Genomic DNA, 17,139 nt, shown 5'->3' on the forward strand with positions numbered 1-17,139 from the left:
GCCTGCCTCAGGTGCTCTGCCCGTGTGCAGACGCCGGCTCAGACAGCACCAAACGCAGCCGGTGGATGGAGAAGGAGCTGGGGTTGTACAAATCTGACACAGAGCTGTTGGGGCTGTCTGCGCAGGACCTCAGGGACCCAGGCTCTGTGGTAAGAAGCTTAGATACAGATGGGTGTAAAGAGCCTGGTGATGATTGTCTGAACCCTGTGACCATGGGCAGACCACTTGCTCCCTGAGCTCAGTTTTCCTGGTTGGGGAGTGGGGTGTTGAGTCCAGAGACCGAAGGAATCAAATTGTTTACCTGTTCTTCCCCCTTTCCTGGGCACGGCAGATCGTGGCCTTCAAAGAGGGGGAGCAGAAGGAGAAGGAAGGGATCCTGCAGCTTCGTCGAACCAACTCAGCCAAGCCAAGTCCACTGGCATCATCGACAACAGCATCCTCTACAGCCTCTATCTGCGTGTGTGGGCAAGTGCCAGCTGGGGTGGGAGCTCTGCAGTGTGACCTGTGTCAGGACTGGTTCCATGGGCGGTGTGTGACAGTACCCCGCCTCCTCAGCTCCCAGAGGCCCAGTCTTACCTCATCCCCACTGCTGGCCTGGTGGGAATGGGACACCAAATTCTTGTGCCCTCTGTGTATGCGCTCACGGCGCCCACGCTTGGAAACCATCCTGGCACTGCTGGTAGCCCTACAGAGACTGCCTGTGCGGCTGCCTGAGGGTGAGGCTCTACAGTGCCTCACAGAGAGAGCCATCAGCTGGCAAGGCCGTGCCAGACAGGTTTTGGCCTCTGAGGAAGTGACTGCTCTGTTGGGACGGCTGGCTGAACTCCGCCAACGGCTACAGGCTGAATCCAAGCCTGAGGAATCCCTTGCCTATTCTTCAGATGGTGGAGAGGGCACTGGCAATATGCCTAAGGTGAGCTTCCTAGCCCAGCTCTTAACTTCAAATTCCTGTCACCTGAACATAGGCTCCAGCACTGCCCCCGCTCTCTAGCTTTAAATCTCCTTGGCCTAGTCTTTTTGTTCCATCCTATATCTGTCCACATTCCTAGACCCTGCTCTCTATTGGCACCCCGTGTTTACCTTCCTCCAGGAGGTAGACTTCCAGGTTTGGCATGGGTAAAGGAAGAGTAGGGCCTGGCTCTTCAGTTCAGTTACCCCCTGCCTTTTCCTGATCTTGATATTTGATAGGTCCAGGGGCTGTTGGAGAATGGGGACAGTGTGACCAGTCCTGAAAAGGTAGCCACAGAGGAGGGCTCAGGTAAGAGAGGTAGGTCTAGCTGTAGTGTGAGTGGGATGTTGAATGGGTATTACCAGTGTGGCCCCTGATGTCCTCAGCTCTGTTATAGTGGTGTAGGCTAAGACCAAGGATAGTCTCTAATCCAGCCTGTCCCCACATCTTCTAGATCTGGAGCTACTATCCTCGGTATTACCACAGTTGACTGGCCCTGTGTTGGAACTGCCTGAAGCAACCCGAGCCCCACTGGAGGAGCTTATGATGGAAGGGGATCTGCTTGAGGTGACCCTAGATGAGAATCATAGCATCTGGCAGCTGCTGCAGGCTGGGCAGCCTCCAGACTTGGAGAGGGTCCACACACTTCTGGAGGTAAGGAGAGAAGTCATTGACATGGCCAGGTCAGGCCAAGTAGGCAGGGAGCTCGCAGGCCTTGACTACGTGCCTGTACTTGTCTTTTAGAAGAGAGGGAGGGTGGGATTGGATCTTGTTATGTATCCCTGACTGGCTTGGTAACTTGCTATATATATATATATATATATATATATATATATATATATATATATATATATATATTGTCCTGCCTTAGCCTCGTAAATGCTGAGATTATAGCCATGCCCCACCAGACCCCACTTATAGCCTGTATTTTTGCCTTCTGTGTTCACAGCTGGAGAAGGCAGAGCGCCATGGGAGTCGGACACGAGGGCGAGCCCTAGAGAGGAGACGACGGAGGAAGGTGGATCGGGGTGGGGAGGCCGATGACTCGGCCCGAGAGGAGCTAGAGCCAAAGAGGGTACGGAGCTCAGGACCAGAAGCCGAGGAAGTCCAGGAGGAAGAGGAGCTGGAGGAGGAGACTGGGGGTGAGGTCCCTCCTGTACCCTTCCCCACCAGTGGCAGCCCCAGCACCCAGGAGGACCAGGATGGCTTAGAGCCAGTGTTAGAGGCTGGTTCAGACACCTCAGCCCCTTTCTCTACTCTGACTTCCCGGCTGTTGATGTCCTGCCCACAGCAGCCATCTCGGCAACAATTGTGACAGTGGCTGAGCCTAGCACAGACCCCAACAAAGATCCTTCCTTGGCCTCAAGGATCCTTTCTGACCATCAAGCCTGCTTCTTGGAGGTGGGCGGGTAGGTGGAGAGACTCCCCCCTCACCACCACCCCCAAGACCGTGACTTTTATATTCTGACTCCAAGGTATTGTTCAGACCTCAGCTCCTGGGGGCCGGCCCCTGGAGTCCTGCATCCCTGGTAACCTCTAACCAGCATTCCCAGACACCAGAGGCAGATAGACAGGTGGGCAGGGGATCAACTGGGGCAGGGCCAGCACCATTCCAGAGACAAATCCAGGGCACGTGCAAACTGGGGGACCTCTCCCTTATCCCCAGTTCTGGTCCTGGGTCAGGCCATGCTACACTAACCTCCCCTCCCCACCTCACATGCTCCTTTTTACTTCTTTCCTCTCTCCTTCATCTTTTCCCTTCCCCTTACTGTTCCACCCAGGAGGAGGAAACTTCACACAGCTGTCCTCACTTTCTTATTTTAAATGAGTTTTGTTGGGGTTGAGCAGGGCTGCCTATGGTCTGAAGGCTTTTGGTGCTTGTCCACACACCCACCTCAACCCTTCCCACCCATCCACCCTTGACTCCTTTCCTCCTCCTGGGTTCATGCTGTAATAAAAGAAGATTGTTGGTGTGTAATTAATTTGTTCAAAAGAAGAAAAAAAAAAGCAAAACAAGAAACTTTGTCCCAACTAAAGCCTATTTTAATTTTATTTTATTATTTTCCTCGTTAGAAATAAAACCCTTAGGAATGTTTTTTGGAAACATGTTTCTGAAGTGCATTTCTCTTCAAAAGGAGAGCAGAACCTTCCTCGCCTGTTAATGGAGCAGCTGCAGTGCAGGTGGTAGTGCCAGGGCCAGGAGCAGGGCAGCAGGGCTCTGAATCTGAATCTCACCAGCTTCTCTGTAACCTTCGAGAAGAGCTCCTGCTCCTCCCCCAAGCCATTTCCCTGTCTTCAGACTGGTGGGCGCTGGTCCCTCTTGGTAATTTGCACAACAGCTTCCCCTAGCTTTGTGCTCTCAGTTTTCTGTTCTCCAGCGGACTTTTTCTTCATGGCTTTATTGAGGTATAGTTTCCAGCTCTTTTAGATACGTAATTTGGTGAGTCAGCCCATCCTTGATGTTTCTCTGTTCTTTCTGCCCCTAATGAATGTGTGGCTAATTTGTAATTTCTGTGTCACTGTTACACTGTTCTATCGAGATGAAATTTGCATACCATACAGTTCATCCACTTAAAGTATACAGTTCAATGGCTTTTAGTATATTTCAGTCATTGAATGAATCATCACTGCAAAAAAATTTTAGAATGTTTTTATGGCCCTCAGAAGAAACCCCACATTCCCTAGGTGTTCCCTCCCCACTCCCATTTGTCTCTTCTGGACATTTTATATAAATGAAATTATACAATATATGATCCTTTTGTGTCTGGCTTCTTTGACTTGGCATAGTAGCTTCAAGCCTATTAATAGTCCTATGGTAGTTAGATTTTCCCCCTTTTGAGCCTGAAAGATGAAGGGACTATGCTTGATCAGGGACTGCCCTCCTGAAATATGTTTATACACTTTTTTGTGGGTACCTATATGCATTTTTCCCAGATAAGACCCACCAGACTGCATCATATTTATAAAAGAACCATAACCCTCTAAAGACTAAGAAGCATTCTTGTGGTTCTGAGTGTACTCTGTCCAGAGTTTACCTGTGGGATAGAGGAGAAAGCAAAAGCTTGGGAGGCCCTGCTGCACTAGCTGGCATCCAGGCATCTCTGGCTTCTCCAAGGTTTCTCTTCTCCTCAAGGTTGGATAAGGTGTTACAGGCTAAAGTCAAATCTTGATCCCTAGCTCAGGAACTCAGCGCACCAGCACTCTTACTTTGCCCTTCCTCATTTATATGTTCAGAAGGGTCATTTTGCTCCATTTCTTCTTTCCCCGGGCTTTCCAGTTGCTAAAAATATAGTGATAGGAGATCTCTCACCCTCTTGTGGTGACTTTCAGTGGTAGGAACATGGCTCAGATCTTCCTTGTCCAGTCTTTTAGTCTGTGTTGAAAAGTAAACACCAGTGAACAGTGAATACTCCTGCACTGGGCCCATTTGATTCTAAGTTGTAATCAAGGGGGAAAGGCTGGCCTTTGCCCACCCATTGGAATTAATCATGGTTTCCAATGAGAGTTGGAGGTAGCAGAAGAGACACCTGGGATAAGAACCTAAATGAGCTTAATCTTGACATTTCACTACTACTCTACTCCAAGCCACCAGACACTGGAAGAAGTCAAAGGAGAGGAAAAGATGATGTCTACAACTTATAGCAACTCCTAGGTTAGTGAACTGCTCAGACCACTGTAGGGGTCCTTTGTGGTATGGGCCTATCCCTTACCAATTCTCAGACATCCTTTCTCAGCTGTGCACTTCACTTTGCCATATCCCTCATATACTATTTGCCCCTTTCACAGTTTATGTGTAGCCATCAGTGATGCAGAACCATCTTAGGATTTCCACTGCTGTGATAAAGCACCACAACAAAAGCCACTTGGGGAGGAAAGGGTCCATTTAATCTTATGGCTTGTAGTCCATCATCCAGGGAAGGAGGTAGGAACTGAGCCAGAGGCTTTGGAGGAGTGTTGCTCACTAGCTTGCTCAGCCTTCTTTCATATAGCGCTCAGGGCTGGCACAGCCCACCGTGAGCTAGGTCCTTCAACATCACTTACCAGCGGAAGATCTGATGGGGGCATTTTCTCAATTGAGGTTTCCCTCTTCCCTCAAGAGAGTACCAAATAAATGGGAAGTTGTGGTTTTTTTGTTTGTTTGTTTTTGTTTTTTGTTTTTTTACCTCAGAGCCATTTAGTTTACAGATTCCTTCTTGCTGCTATACCCTACCAGACATTTCCACTCCTGTCAGCATAGCACCTGAGTAGGCAGGGGATGGAAAGAGATACTGCTTCTATTAAGGACAAAGTAAAAAATAAAAGGACAAATTCCCCCCTCATCATCTCTCCCTCTCTTTTTGAGACAGGGTCTCTCTATGTAACCCTGGCTGTCCTGGAAGTCACTCTGTAGACCAGGCTGACCTCAGACACAGGGTCCTGCCTGCCTCTGCCTCCTGAGTGTTTGGATTAAAGGTGTGCCACTATAACCAGCATCTATATCCTCTCTTGGCCCAAACTGTCCATTTCTTCCTGCCTCTAGCTTGTCAGTGCCTCGGTGCCTTAAGTCATGCCCAAAATACTAGGTTTAATGAGTCCCCTCCTGCCTGAAACTTCCTACAGGAGAGTTTCTGAAGGAAAAACAAAAATAAGAAGCAGACCTGAGTTGTCTTCTAGGGGTGGGGTGGGAGCCTTGCACAGTCAGTTTAGAAAGAGGCAGATAGAGCAGCATTTCCAACCCTATGCTGCATGTGAATTGTGTTCCTTCTGCACTGTATGAAGTCCCCTGATCAAGAATGACACTCTGGAAGTAGGGCCAGTCTGGGCCATGGTCATCAGAGCCCTGAAAGAAACATTAACCTGGTGTCGTAGAAGATCTGAAATTAAGACCTCAGGCACTTAATTAAACTCTGGGTACCATGCTCTGTGTAAGATACTTGGCAAAGTTCTTAGTAAACACATAAGCAGTAGACACCTGGGATAATACACTGGGCCCACCCCCACCCCCAAACAGGGCTGTGATTCTCTTCTGTAAATCTAAAGCCCTATTTATATATCAGAAGTAGTCTAAGCTGGTTCGTCGTGGAACTTTACTGTTAGTAAGCTGGGACCTCAACAATGCTAGCTGGGTAGACAGAAGCCTGTATTGCTAAGTTCCGGCGTAATTCCCATACCTGTCTGCTAGGTATGTATTGCTGTAAGACAATACTTTGGCACATAACCTCTAAAACCAAACCTTTGGAGGGAAGAACAGGAAGACAGTAAATTTGAAGCTAGCCTGAGTTGTAGAGGGGCCCTGTCTTAAAAAAAAAAAAAAAAAAAAGCCAGAGCGGCCATAAAGCACCATTTAGCTCCTGCATTCTTGGGTTAGAAATTTGAGAACAATTTAGCTGAGTTTATCAGGGTCATTCGCTTGGGTTGGGGTCTACTTAGAAGTCCTGTCATTGGCTGGTGGCGGGATTCTGTTTCTTACTGGCTGTTGGACAGGGTTGAGTCACTTCATTGCGTGTGGGTGGATCTTTTCATGGGGCAGCTCACAACATGGCAGCTTGCTTCATGAAATCAAGATGGGCAAGAAATAAAAAATGACTCCATATTCTAATCTCAGAAGAAATAGTCCATTGTTTTTGCAATAGACAATATTCATTAGGGTAAAAGGTCTAGGCCATGTTCAGAAGGAAGGAATTAAGAATATAGTTGCCAGCCTGGTCTACAAAATGAAGTCTGGGACAGCCAAGGCTACATGGAGAAACCCTGTCTCAGAAAAAAATGTAATTGCTAGAAGATGGGGTTCATTGAGGGGTCTTCTTAGAGATTAGCTAACATGGTCCACTCTCTAGTACTTATTTATGTCCTTTCCACATACAAAATACAGTCATTCCTTAAGTTCTCTTAAGTTACATCCCATTACAACATTAACCTCTAGGTGCTAAATATGAATGAACTGCTTTGGGTGTAATAATCCCTACATATGGCTCAAGTACTGTTCTCTGTGGGTGGATCTGTGAAACTTAAAAACACGTTATCCATCCCTAACACTTCCCTAATATACTGTCATGGGAAAGGCACATGCAGACAGAACAGTTCAGAAAGAGCAAATGATATATGTGTGCCATTGGAAGCAGCAACTGCTAGGCAAATCTTGCTAGGCAAATGAAGTTTCTTGATTTGATTCCATGACTGGAGATGAGTTTTCATACTCCTGGCTCTGCTTTCTGGCCTCTTGGCCCAACCTGTGCTTTCTTCCTTTTTTTCATGAGAGGTAGCATGTTTGCAACTGAGAATTTTTTCTACTGTTTTCCTGCCAGGGTTTTGGAGAACCAGTAGCTTCTTGCAGTGCCTGTGTAATCAGTTACCATCAAGATAAAGGGTTTAGACTTCTTGTTGACATGATGAACATTCAGCAGTAATCTATAACCAGATTGGCCTTCAAGGCACCCCTTAGAGCATCATGACCACCTTGTTCAGTCTGTTGGTAAGGATAAAGATGATAGGATAGAGATTGGCCACATCCACAGACTGGACTATCTGTTCTGAGATCTTCCTCAACAGTGGTGCTTGTTTGTGTGGGTCATGAAAATTCTCCCTGTGTGCTCATTCCATGATGGAAAGACATCACATCACATAGGCCGTTGTCCTCAGATGTCTTTTCAGCATTTCAGTCGAGTTCCTTCCAAATCCTTGACTGTGTGAGCAGACATGAGTCAGCCGGCAGCTCTCTTAAGCTTTTTTACCATTTATTTATATGATGGAAATTTTCCTATTGGGAGGGTTTTCTTCTTGGTTTTCTTCAGAATAAACCCAAAGTGGCTGTAACTGTGAAACTAGCCACTTGTACCAGATGCCACCATGTCATGCAGAGCATGAATATTGTATCCCTTAGTTGTGTGGTCTCAAGGAGGCCCAGCCCCGCCGCCGCATGAGGTCTCAGATGATGAGAAGAGGAGGGGTGACCGTGGAGCAAGTGTAAGCTCCCAGACCTGCACATAATTTAGTGGACCTGAGGGAACACTGAATGCAGATTACTATTTGATGTCATGCACTCAGATATTCATTTCAAAAAATAAGTCCACTTTTCTATTTTTATTTTTCTTTGCTTCTAAGATCTTGCCACTTGGCAGTTTTATCCTCCATTTTCTGTTTGTTTGTTTGTTTTGTCTTATACATGTGTTGTATCTTGGGCCAGTGAGATGGCCCAGTGGGTAAAAGCACTTGCTCCACAAGCCTGATGACCTGAATTCAATCCCAGGGATCCATGTGATAAGAGACTCACGCAAGTTGTCCTGATCTCCATGTGTGTGTGCACACATAAATAGATGTAATAAAAATAAATTTTTAAATGTTGTATCTCTATTATTTTCTGTTAATTCCCAGAGAAGAAATAACTCTTCCTCCCCTTCTCTTCTTTTTTAAAAAAATATTTATTTATTATGTATACAGTATTATGCCTGCTTGTACCAGAAGAGGGCACCGGATCTCATTGTGGATGGTTGTGAGCCACCATGTGATTGCTGGGAATTGAACTCGTGATCTTTGGAAGAGCAGCCAGTGCTCTTAACCTCTGAGCCATCTCTCCAGCCCCCCTTCTCTTCTTTATGTCATGTATATTGTGTATATTTAAATAATGTAAATGATGGTGCACACCTTTAATCCCAGCACTCGGGAGGCAGAGGCAGAGGCAGAGGCAGGAGGATCACTGTGAGTTTGAGGCCAGCCTGGTCCACAAAGTGAATCTAGGACAGCCAGGGCTATACAGAGAAACCCTGTCTCAAAAAACTAAACACAAAACAGAAAAAAAAGAAAAAGTATCCAGAAACTCATAAAGTCTCCTGACTCAGGACAAGTTTTCATGTATAATCTAATCCCACTGTAACTGGTGGACCATATTGATAGTTTGGGCCCGCAGAAATTAGCACTTAGAACTCAGTGTGTTTCAAGAGATCTGTTTTTACCCCTGTCAATAATACAGAGGTCTCTGGTGAAAGAAATGGGGGAAATTTTACGATATACACTTACAAAAAGTATGGCAAAGTTTTATTTCAAAGAGACCCTTTCCAATCATTTAAAGGGCTTTCTTCTGTGAGCTGAGGGAGAGGCTGGTACTTTGGTACCTAGACAAGCCTTCATTAGCAGTGCTAAACTTGGTTGTATAATGGAGAGGACATACCCCGCCACATCCCCACCAGGCTGGCCTCGAACTCACAGAAATCTGCTGGTCTCCACCTACCTCTCAAGTGCTGGGATTAAAGGTGGGTGCCACTGCTGCCTGGCCAAAATAATCTTGAAAAAAAGAGCAAATGATGCTGGAGATCAAACTCATCTAATTTCTCCCAGCCAGCCAGTTAGTTTCTGACAAGGGTAGCACTTTACAGTAAGGAAGCGAATAGTCTCCTTCACATATGATGCTGTAACAACTGAATTTTAACAGGCAAGAGAATGAAATTGAACCCCCTACCTGTCAAATCACCATATACCAAATACTCAAAATGGATCAATTATGTAAATTTAAGAGATAAAGCCAAAAACCTCTTAGAAGGAACTGTAGTTGGTTGTGACTTAAATTCAGCAATGGATTCTTGTTTTTGTTTTGAACCAAGTTCTCAATATATAGCCCTGACTAGTCTGCTGCCTACTATGCAGACCAGACTGGCCTCAAACTCACAGAGATCTATCTAGGTTCCTCTGCCTCCCAAGTGTTGGGATTAAAGGTGTGTGCCACCATGCCCAGCCAGCAATGGATTCTAAAACATAACACCAAAAGCAGGAGCAACATCAGATGCCTCGTGCTTCATCAGCAGTTGGTTCTGTATCAAAAGACATTATCAAGAAGTAAAAAGGCACCTACAGTGTGTGTGTGTGTGTGTGTGTGTGTGTGATTTTAAAGTCTTATTTGTAATTTTGCATTTGTGCATGGAGATGTGCACACAAGTGCAGGTACCCTTGGAGGCCAGAAGAAGCCAGAGCACCACCCGCAGGCTCTTAACTGCTGAGCCAGCTCCTCAAATACGTTTTTAATTCATGTATCTAAGAACTTACTGTTCTAACTGTAAAAATAATTTATCGACAAAAAGACACTACAATCTAAAAATGGACAAAACAGTTGGGCATGGCAGCATATGACTAATCCCAGTACCCAGGAAGAAGAAACAATAAGATCTCAAGTTAGAAGCCAGCTTTCTCTACACAGGGAAAAAGTAAGAGCATATCAGACTTAGTGGCACATACCTTTAATCCCAGTACTCAGGAAGCAGAGGCAGGTGGATATCTGTGACTGTGAGGCCATCCTGGTCTACATTGCAAGTTCTAGGCCAGGAAGGGCTACACAGTGAGACACTGTCTCAAAAACAAAACAAAAGCAAAAATAAAAAGGAGCTGGAGCCAGGCATGGTGGCACACGCCTTTAATCCCAGCACTTGGGAGGCAGAGGCAGGCGGGTCACTGAGTTCAAGGACAGCCTGGTCTACAAAGTGAGTCCAGGACAGCCAGGGCTACAGAGAAAAACCCTGTCTCAAAACAAAACAAAACAAAAAGCTGGAGAGATGAGTTAGTGGTTGGGCGCATTTGCTGCCCTTGCACAGGACCTGGATTCAGTTCCCAATGTCCACATGGTGGCTCAAAACCATCTGTTATTCTAGTTCCAGGCAGTCTGATGCTCTCTTTTGACCCCCACTAGCACCCAGCACACACATGAAGCACATAAATACATACAGGCAAAACATTCATACACATAAATAAATCTGAAAAATAAAATGAGGGCTGGAGAGGTGGCTCAGCCCTTAAGACTGCTGGCTGTTCTGCCAGAAGATCCATGTTCAATCCTCAATATCCACATAGTGGCTCACAACTGTCTGCAATTCCAGCCCCAAAGAATCAAATACCCTCTTCCAACCTCTGCAGGAAACAGGCATACACATGATGTACAAACATATGTTGGCAAAGCACCCATACCAATAAATTTAAATGTTCTATTTATTTACTTTACATCCTTGTCAAAGCCCACTCCCACCTCTCTTCCCAATCCCACACTCTTCTCCCTACCTCCCTTTCCCTACTCCTCAGAAAAGGGGAGCCTCCCCCAACCCACTCCTGGCACGTCAAGTCACATCAGGACTGAGCACATCCTCTTCCACTGAGGCCCAACAAGGCAACCCAGCTAGGAGAAAGTGATCCAAAAGCAGGCCATGTCAAGGATAGCCCCTGCTCTAATTGCTAGGGGATCCTCATAAAAACCAAACTATTCTTCAGTTACATATGAGTAGGAGACCTAGGTCCAGTCCATGCATGCTCTTTGCTGCTTCAGTCTCTCTGAGTCCCCATGGGCCTAGGTTAATTGACTCTGTTGGTCTTCTTGTGGAGCTTCTGTCCCCTCTGGATTCTTCTACCCTTCCCCCAACTCTTCCACAAGACTCCCCAGGCTCTGCCTAATATTTGTCTGTGGGTCTCTGCATCTGTTTCCATCCACTCCTGGGTGAAGCCTCTCAGAGGACAGCTATGCTAGGCTCCTGTCTGCAAGCAGAGCAGGATATCATTAATAGTGTCAGGGGTTGGCTCTCTCCCATGGGGTGGGTCTCAAGTTGGGCCAGGCATTGGTTTCTTCAATCTCTGCTCCATCTTTATCCCTGCACACCTTGTTGGCAGGGTAAATTTTGGGCTTGCTGGGAATTGAACTCATGACCTCTGGAAGTGCTCTTAACTGCTGAGCCATCTCTCCAGTCCACCATAGTATCTTTATTCACTTATCTACTAAAGAATACTTTTTTGTTTGTGTGTTTGGTTTTTTTGTTGTTGTTGTTTTAGACAGGGTTTCTCTATGTTATCTTGGCTGTCCTAGACTCACTTTATAGACCAGGCTGGCCTCGAACTCACAGTCATCCGCCTGCCTCTGCCTCCCAAGTGCTGGGATTAAAGGCGTGCCCCACTATGCCTTGCCCAAGAATACTTTCATTGCTTCAAAGTATGATTACTTTTATGTTGTTGCTGCTGCTACATAGTAGCTGAAGGTGATTTAGAACTTGCTACAGGGCTAGAGAGATGGTTCAGAGATTAAGAGCACTGGCTGCTCTTCCAAAGGTCATGAGTTCAATTCCCAGCAACTGCATGGTGGCTCACAACCATCTATAATGAGATCTGGTGCCATCTTCTGGTGTGCAGGTGTACATGCAAGCAGAGCACTGTAAACATAATAAATAAATAAATCTTTAAAAAAATTAAGAACTTGTCTGGCCTCAATTTTGTAATTTTTCTTCCATCTCTTGAATGCTGGGATTAAAGGTATGGATGCCATCAGGCCTGTGTTTGAACAGTTATGAGTATGGCTGCTATAAACATCTGTGTGTAGATTTTCTTGTGGATATAAGTTTTGAAATCACAAATTAAGCCAGGTAGTGGTGGTGCACACCTTTAATCCCAGCACTTGGGAGGCAGAGGCAGGCGAATCTCTGTGAGTTTGAGACCAGCCTGGACTACAGAGCTAGTTCCAAGACAGCCAGAGCTGTTACACAGGGAAACCCTGGCTCAAAAATACAAAAACAAAAACAAAAAGAACCCCTCCCCCATAAAAGAAATCATGAGTTAATTATCAAGACCTGAAATTGCTGGAGTGTACAGTAAGAAGATGTTTCTTTTGGGGGCACTTTCCCAAAATGATGATACTATTTTATATTCCTACTAGCAATAGATTAGTTAAATTCCGGTTATGGCTCAGATTCAGTGTTTGGTGTAAGCATTTTGAGTTGCAGTTATTTCAATAGGTGCCATAATGGTATGTCATTGTTATCTTTTTTTTTTTTTCTTGGTGAGCCAGTGAGTTTAATTAGGGGTATTTACAGGAGCAGGGTAAGGAGTTGCAGAGTCATGGGCTTATAAGTGGCTACACCACTGAAGAAAATGTCTCTCCCAGCAATTCTTAACTACCAATATATTCTTGGGGATGTGAGGAACACGGTGAAGTTTCTTCCCTCTGTAAATGGACCCAATCTTGCTCATGGTTTGTGTGGATAATCACAGGGGCTGAGGGTTCAGGAGAGCAGTGGCAATGTTATGCCCAGAGGAAAGTGTGCCTCAAATGTGTATCATTTCCTCTTGCTCTTAAAATCTTTCCACTCTCTCTTCCATGATGTTCCCAGTGGTGGTTTGAGTGAGAATGAACCCCATAGGCTCTGGTATCTGAACACTTCACTCCCAATTAATGGTGCCATTTCAGAAATTTAGGTGGTGCAGTCTCATTAGAGATGTCACTATGGGTGGCCTCTGAGATTATATAGGCTCACTCTACTTCCAGTTCTCTTTCTTTGTGTTTGAGCTTAAAGATGTGAGCTTTCAACTTCCTGCTCCTGCTGCCATGCCTGACACTTGCCGCCATGTCATTGTTAGCTTAATTCATATTTCACTGATTGTATATGTGGGTATGCAAAGCATCTATAAAAATTATTTTATGCTCTATTATTTAAAGGTTAATAATAATAATAATAGTAATAGCCAGGCATGGTGGCATACACCTTTAATCCCAGCACTTGGGAGGCAGAGGCAGGTGGATCTCTGTGAGTTCGAGACCAGCCTGGTCTACAAAGTGAGTTTAGGACGGCCAAGGCTACACAGAGAAACACTGTCTCGAAACCGCCCCCCCAAAAAAAAGGAAGCTGTGGAACTTCATGTTGGATTTTTTTGGGTTTTTTTTTCTTGTTTTTTTTTTTTTTTTTTTTTGAGACAGGGTTTCTCTGTGTAGCCTTGGCTGTCCTAGGCTCACTTTGAGACCAGGCTGGCCACAAACTCACAGCAATTTGCCTGCCTCTGCCTCCCAAATGCTGGGATTAAAGGCGTGCACCACCATGCCCGGCTTCATATTGGATTTTATATTTTCATTATCAAATATATTTTATGTATCTATATACCACTAAATACAAAAAATTCATAAGGGTTAGAATTAGAAAAAGTTTTATATTCACTTTCATAACTCATATCCATTATCTGAATTCAGTCCTTCCTTATTTCCTAATATATAGCATTTTTGTTCTCTTTTCTACTTGTTTTTAATATCCTTTTAGAAAGATTTTATTTTTATTTATCTGTTTGAAATAGGACTTGCTATGTAAACTAGGCTTGCCTGGAACTCAGAGATCTGCTCGTGTGCCTCCCTAATACTGGAATTAAAGTATTCCCTGGTGACTTTTAAAGGTAATTATGAGTATCTGTACGCCGTTGTGTGTGGCTTTGTGAATGAATGTGCATGTACCTGGAGGCCAGGAGAGGGCCTCAGATCTCCTGGAGCTGGAGTTACAGGCAGTTCTGAGCCACCTGAGATAAAGTGGCTTGTCACCAAACCTGAGGACTGGAATTCAATTCCGGAGACACGATTTAAAAAAAAAAAAACAAAACTTTACTTATTTAATCACTGTACAGCCTAACCCCAGCCCCCTCCCCCAATCCTCAGTCCCTCCTCTCCTTCTCAGAGAAGGGGAGGCCCTTAAGGGGTACCAACCCACCCTGGCACCTCAAGTCACAGCAGGACTAAGCCCATCTTCTTCCACTTGAGGACAGACAAGGCAGCCCAGCTAGGGGAAAAGGATCCAGCGGCAGGCAGCAGAGTTAGAGACAGCCCCTACTCCCATTGTTAGGGGACTTACATGACCAAGTAGCACATCTGCTACGTATGCATAGGGGGTCTAGGTCTGGTCAATGCAAGCTCTTTGCTTGGTGGTTCAGCCTCTATGAGCCCAGGTTAGTTTACTCTGTAGGTCTTCTTGTGGGGTCCTTGACCCATCTGGTCCCCCTCTATCCTTCCTTCAACTCTCACAAAATTCCTGGAGCTCAGCCTATTGTTTGGCTGTGGGTCTCTGCATCTGTTTTCATCAGCTGCTGGATGAAGCTTCTCAGAGGGCAGTTAGGCTAGGCACCTTCTGCAAGCATAGCAGATTATCATTAATAGTGTCAGGGATTGGCTCTCTCTCATGGGATGGGTCTCACTTGGGCCAGTCATTGGTTTGCACAATCTCTGCTCCATCTCTATCCCTACACTTCTGTTAGGTAAGAGAAATTTTGAGTCGAAGGTTTTATGGGTGGGTTGGTGTCGCTCTCCCTCCACTGACTTCAGGCTCCATGTCCTTTGCTGTTAGGGAACTCAGCTTGGGTCACCCCAATAGACTTCCAGGGGCCTCCCCTCTCCTGGAGATGCTCCCCCACAGATTTCCTTTCTCTTTCCAGTTCTTCTCCCTTCCACCCCCACACTGCCCACCCACCCCAGCCCTTCCCACACCTGATTGCCCCCCATTACTCTTCTCACCCCATCTTTCACACAGCTCCCTCTTTCCATCTACTTCAGATGTCTATTTTATTTCCTCTTCTTCATCCTGGTACCTCCCTATACCAGGTCTCTGGCAAATGCCAGAGATGGCCCCCATCTCCAATTTCCATTTTTTAACCTGGCCCTTTCTCTCCAGCTCTTCCTACTCTTAGTCCCCACCTCTGCTCCCCTTCTCATCCCCTCTTCTACTCAGCTCCCTCCCCACCACCAACCCCCAATGTCTATTTTATTATCTCTTCTGAGTGAGAGTCAAGCATCTTCCCTTGGGCCCTCTTTGTAACTTAGTTTCTTTGAGTCTGTGGCTCCTGTCCTTTATGGTTAATATCCATGATCCTTTTTTTTTTTTTTTTTTTTTTTGAAGCAGTGTTTCTCTGTGTAGCCCTGGCTGTCCTGGAACTTGCTCTGTAGACCAAGCTGACCTCGACTTAGAGATTCCCTCTACCTCTGCCTCCTCAGTGCTGGGATTAAAGGCATACACCACCACTGCCTGGAATTCACATTGTGGAAGGAAAGAACCAATACCTGCAAGTTTTCCTCTGACCTCCATCCATGTACACACCCACACACATACACACATGAGATATACAATTGTAATAATTAAATACCTTAATTTTTAAAAACAGGGTATGTGGCTGGAGAGATGACTCAGCAATTAAAAGAAGGAGCTTTTCATAGATGTTTACTTGCCAAATCTGTGTATTGCTAAATAACATTTTGTTTCTGTCTTGAAAACACAGGGAGCATGCACACACCTAGTTGGTTATGGAAGGGCATTGTTGGTGTGATGAAGTGAAGGATTCCAGGGGAGGAAAGACAACAAGGCTCTGGTTCAAGTTCGTCTCCATAAAAACATAAAAGCGCTACTTCTAGGGAAATTCAGAGTCCAGGGAAATCCATCCATGGCTGAGCCAAGCTGAGATTGGTACTAGTGAGTACCATGGGACAAAGGCCTGTCTACACTTGCTCAAGGCAGCTGCAGCACTGGAGGGAGGGGTTGAGCAAGAGCTGCAGCCACACATGGTCAAAACTATAGAATGCCTTGGGAATTCTGGCTGCTACTTTGATGACAGGGGGACGGGAATCCTTTCAATCTGAAAATTGCCTTCTGTAGTGTTTACCTGTAGGATGGTACTGACTATGCACCGGACAATGGACACCTTCCTCTCCTCTCTAGGATCACAGATAAAGTCTAATAATAGTGACCTGCTTGACTTGAGAACCAAGAAACAGTTCCTCACCAGGCAAGAAAGGGGAAAACTGGGGCCTTTGTTTGCACAAAGTAACAGGAGAGCATGGCTTTATAAGCTTGAGAGCTGGTTAAAAGGGAGGTACTCCTTGCTGGGCATGGATAATGAATGCCTTTAATCCCAGCACTTGGGAGGCAGAGGCAAGCAGATCTTTGTGGTCCAGGGCTCTATTACACAGAGAAACACTGTCTGGAAAAACAAAAACAAAACAAAATAAAACAAAAAGGCACTCTTGGTTTTAGAAGTGAATAGTGTAGATTCAGTCACAAAGAACATAGGGCTTTGCATGATCCTGCCATTTGTGAACTTGCTACTCCAGAAAACTCAGGAGTTGTCCTAAATGTGTCTTTCTACCCAGTACCCTTGTAAATAATATAGCATGTATGCTCCTTAGCATGCCAATAAAAGCCTTTAGGCTGACCCTAATTCTGTGAGTGTTTCTGTCTGCGTTTTTCATATTGAAAAATTAAGTCAGTCAGTCATTTACTTTATTCCACAAATATTTTATTGAATGTTCACTGAATATTATTACACACTGTTCTTGACATTGGGGTTACAGCAGTAAACAACACAGAAATCTCTGCTTTGAAGAGCTTACAGTCTATTTGGTAGAGAAAACACTAACCACAATAAATAAATATATATCAAGTAGTGATCAGTGCTTTGTA

General features: G+C 45.3%; 2 protein-coding genes across 2 annotated transcripts in view; one reads left to right on the forward strand and one right to left on the reverse strand.

The window, feature by feature from the left end:
- The window catches only part of Kdm5c (lysine demethylase 5C), a 38,591-nt gene extending 34,892 nt beyond the window's left edge, over window positions 1–3,699 (forward strand). Inside the window, 5 exon segments of the mRNA XM_051142107.1 lie at window positions 12–149; window positions 332–913; window positions 1,189–1,258; window positions 1,404–1,603; window positions 1,899–3,699. Of these exon segments, the coding sequence (XP_050998064.1) occupies window positions 12–149; window positions 332–913; window positions 1,189–1,258; window positions 1,404–1,603; window positions 1,899–2,264 (1,356 nt within the window). The 3' untranslated portion in view covers window positions 2,265–3,699.
- Shroom2 (shroom family member 2) overlaps window positions 1–17,139 on the reverse strand; it is a 1,329,704-nt gene that overhangs the window by 930,938 nt on the left and 381,627 nt on the right. The window lies entirely within an intron of this gene.

Source organism: Acomys russatus, chromosome X (assembly GCF_903995435.1).
Source record: "Acomys russatus chromosome X, mAcoRus1.1, whole genome shotgun sequence".
In the NCBI taxonomy this organism is placed as follows: domain Eukaryota; kingdom Metazoa; phylum Chordata; class Mammalia; order Rodentia; family Muridae; genus Acomys; species Acomys russatus.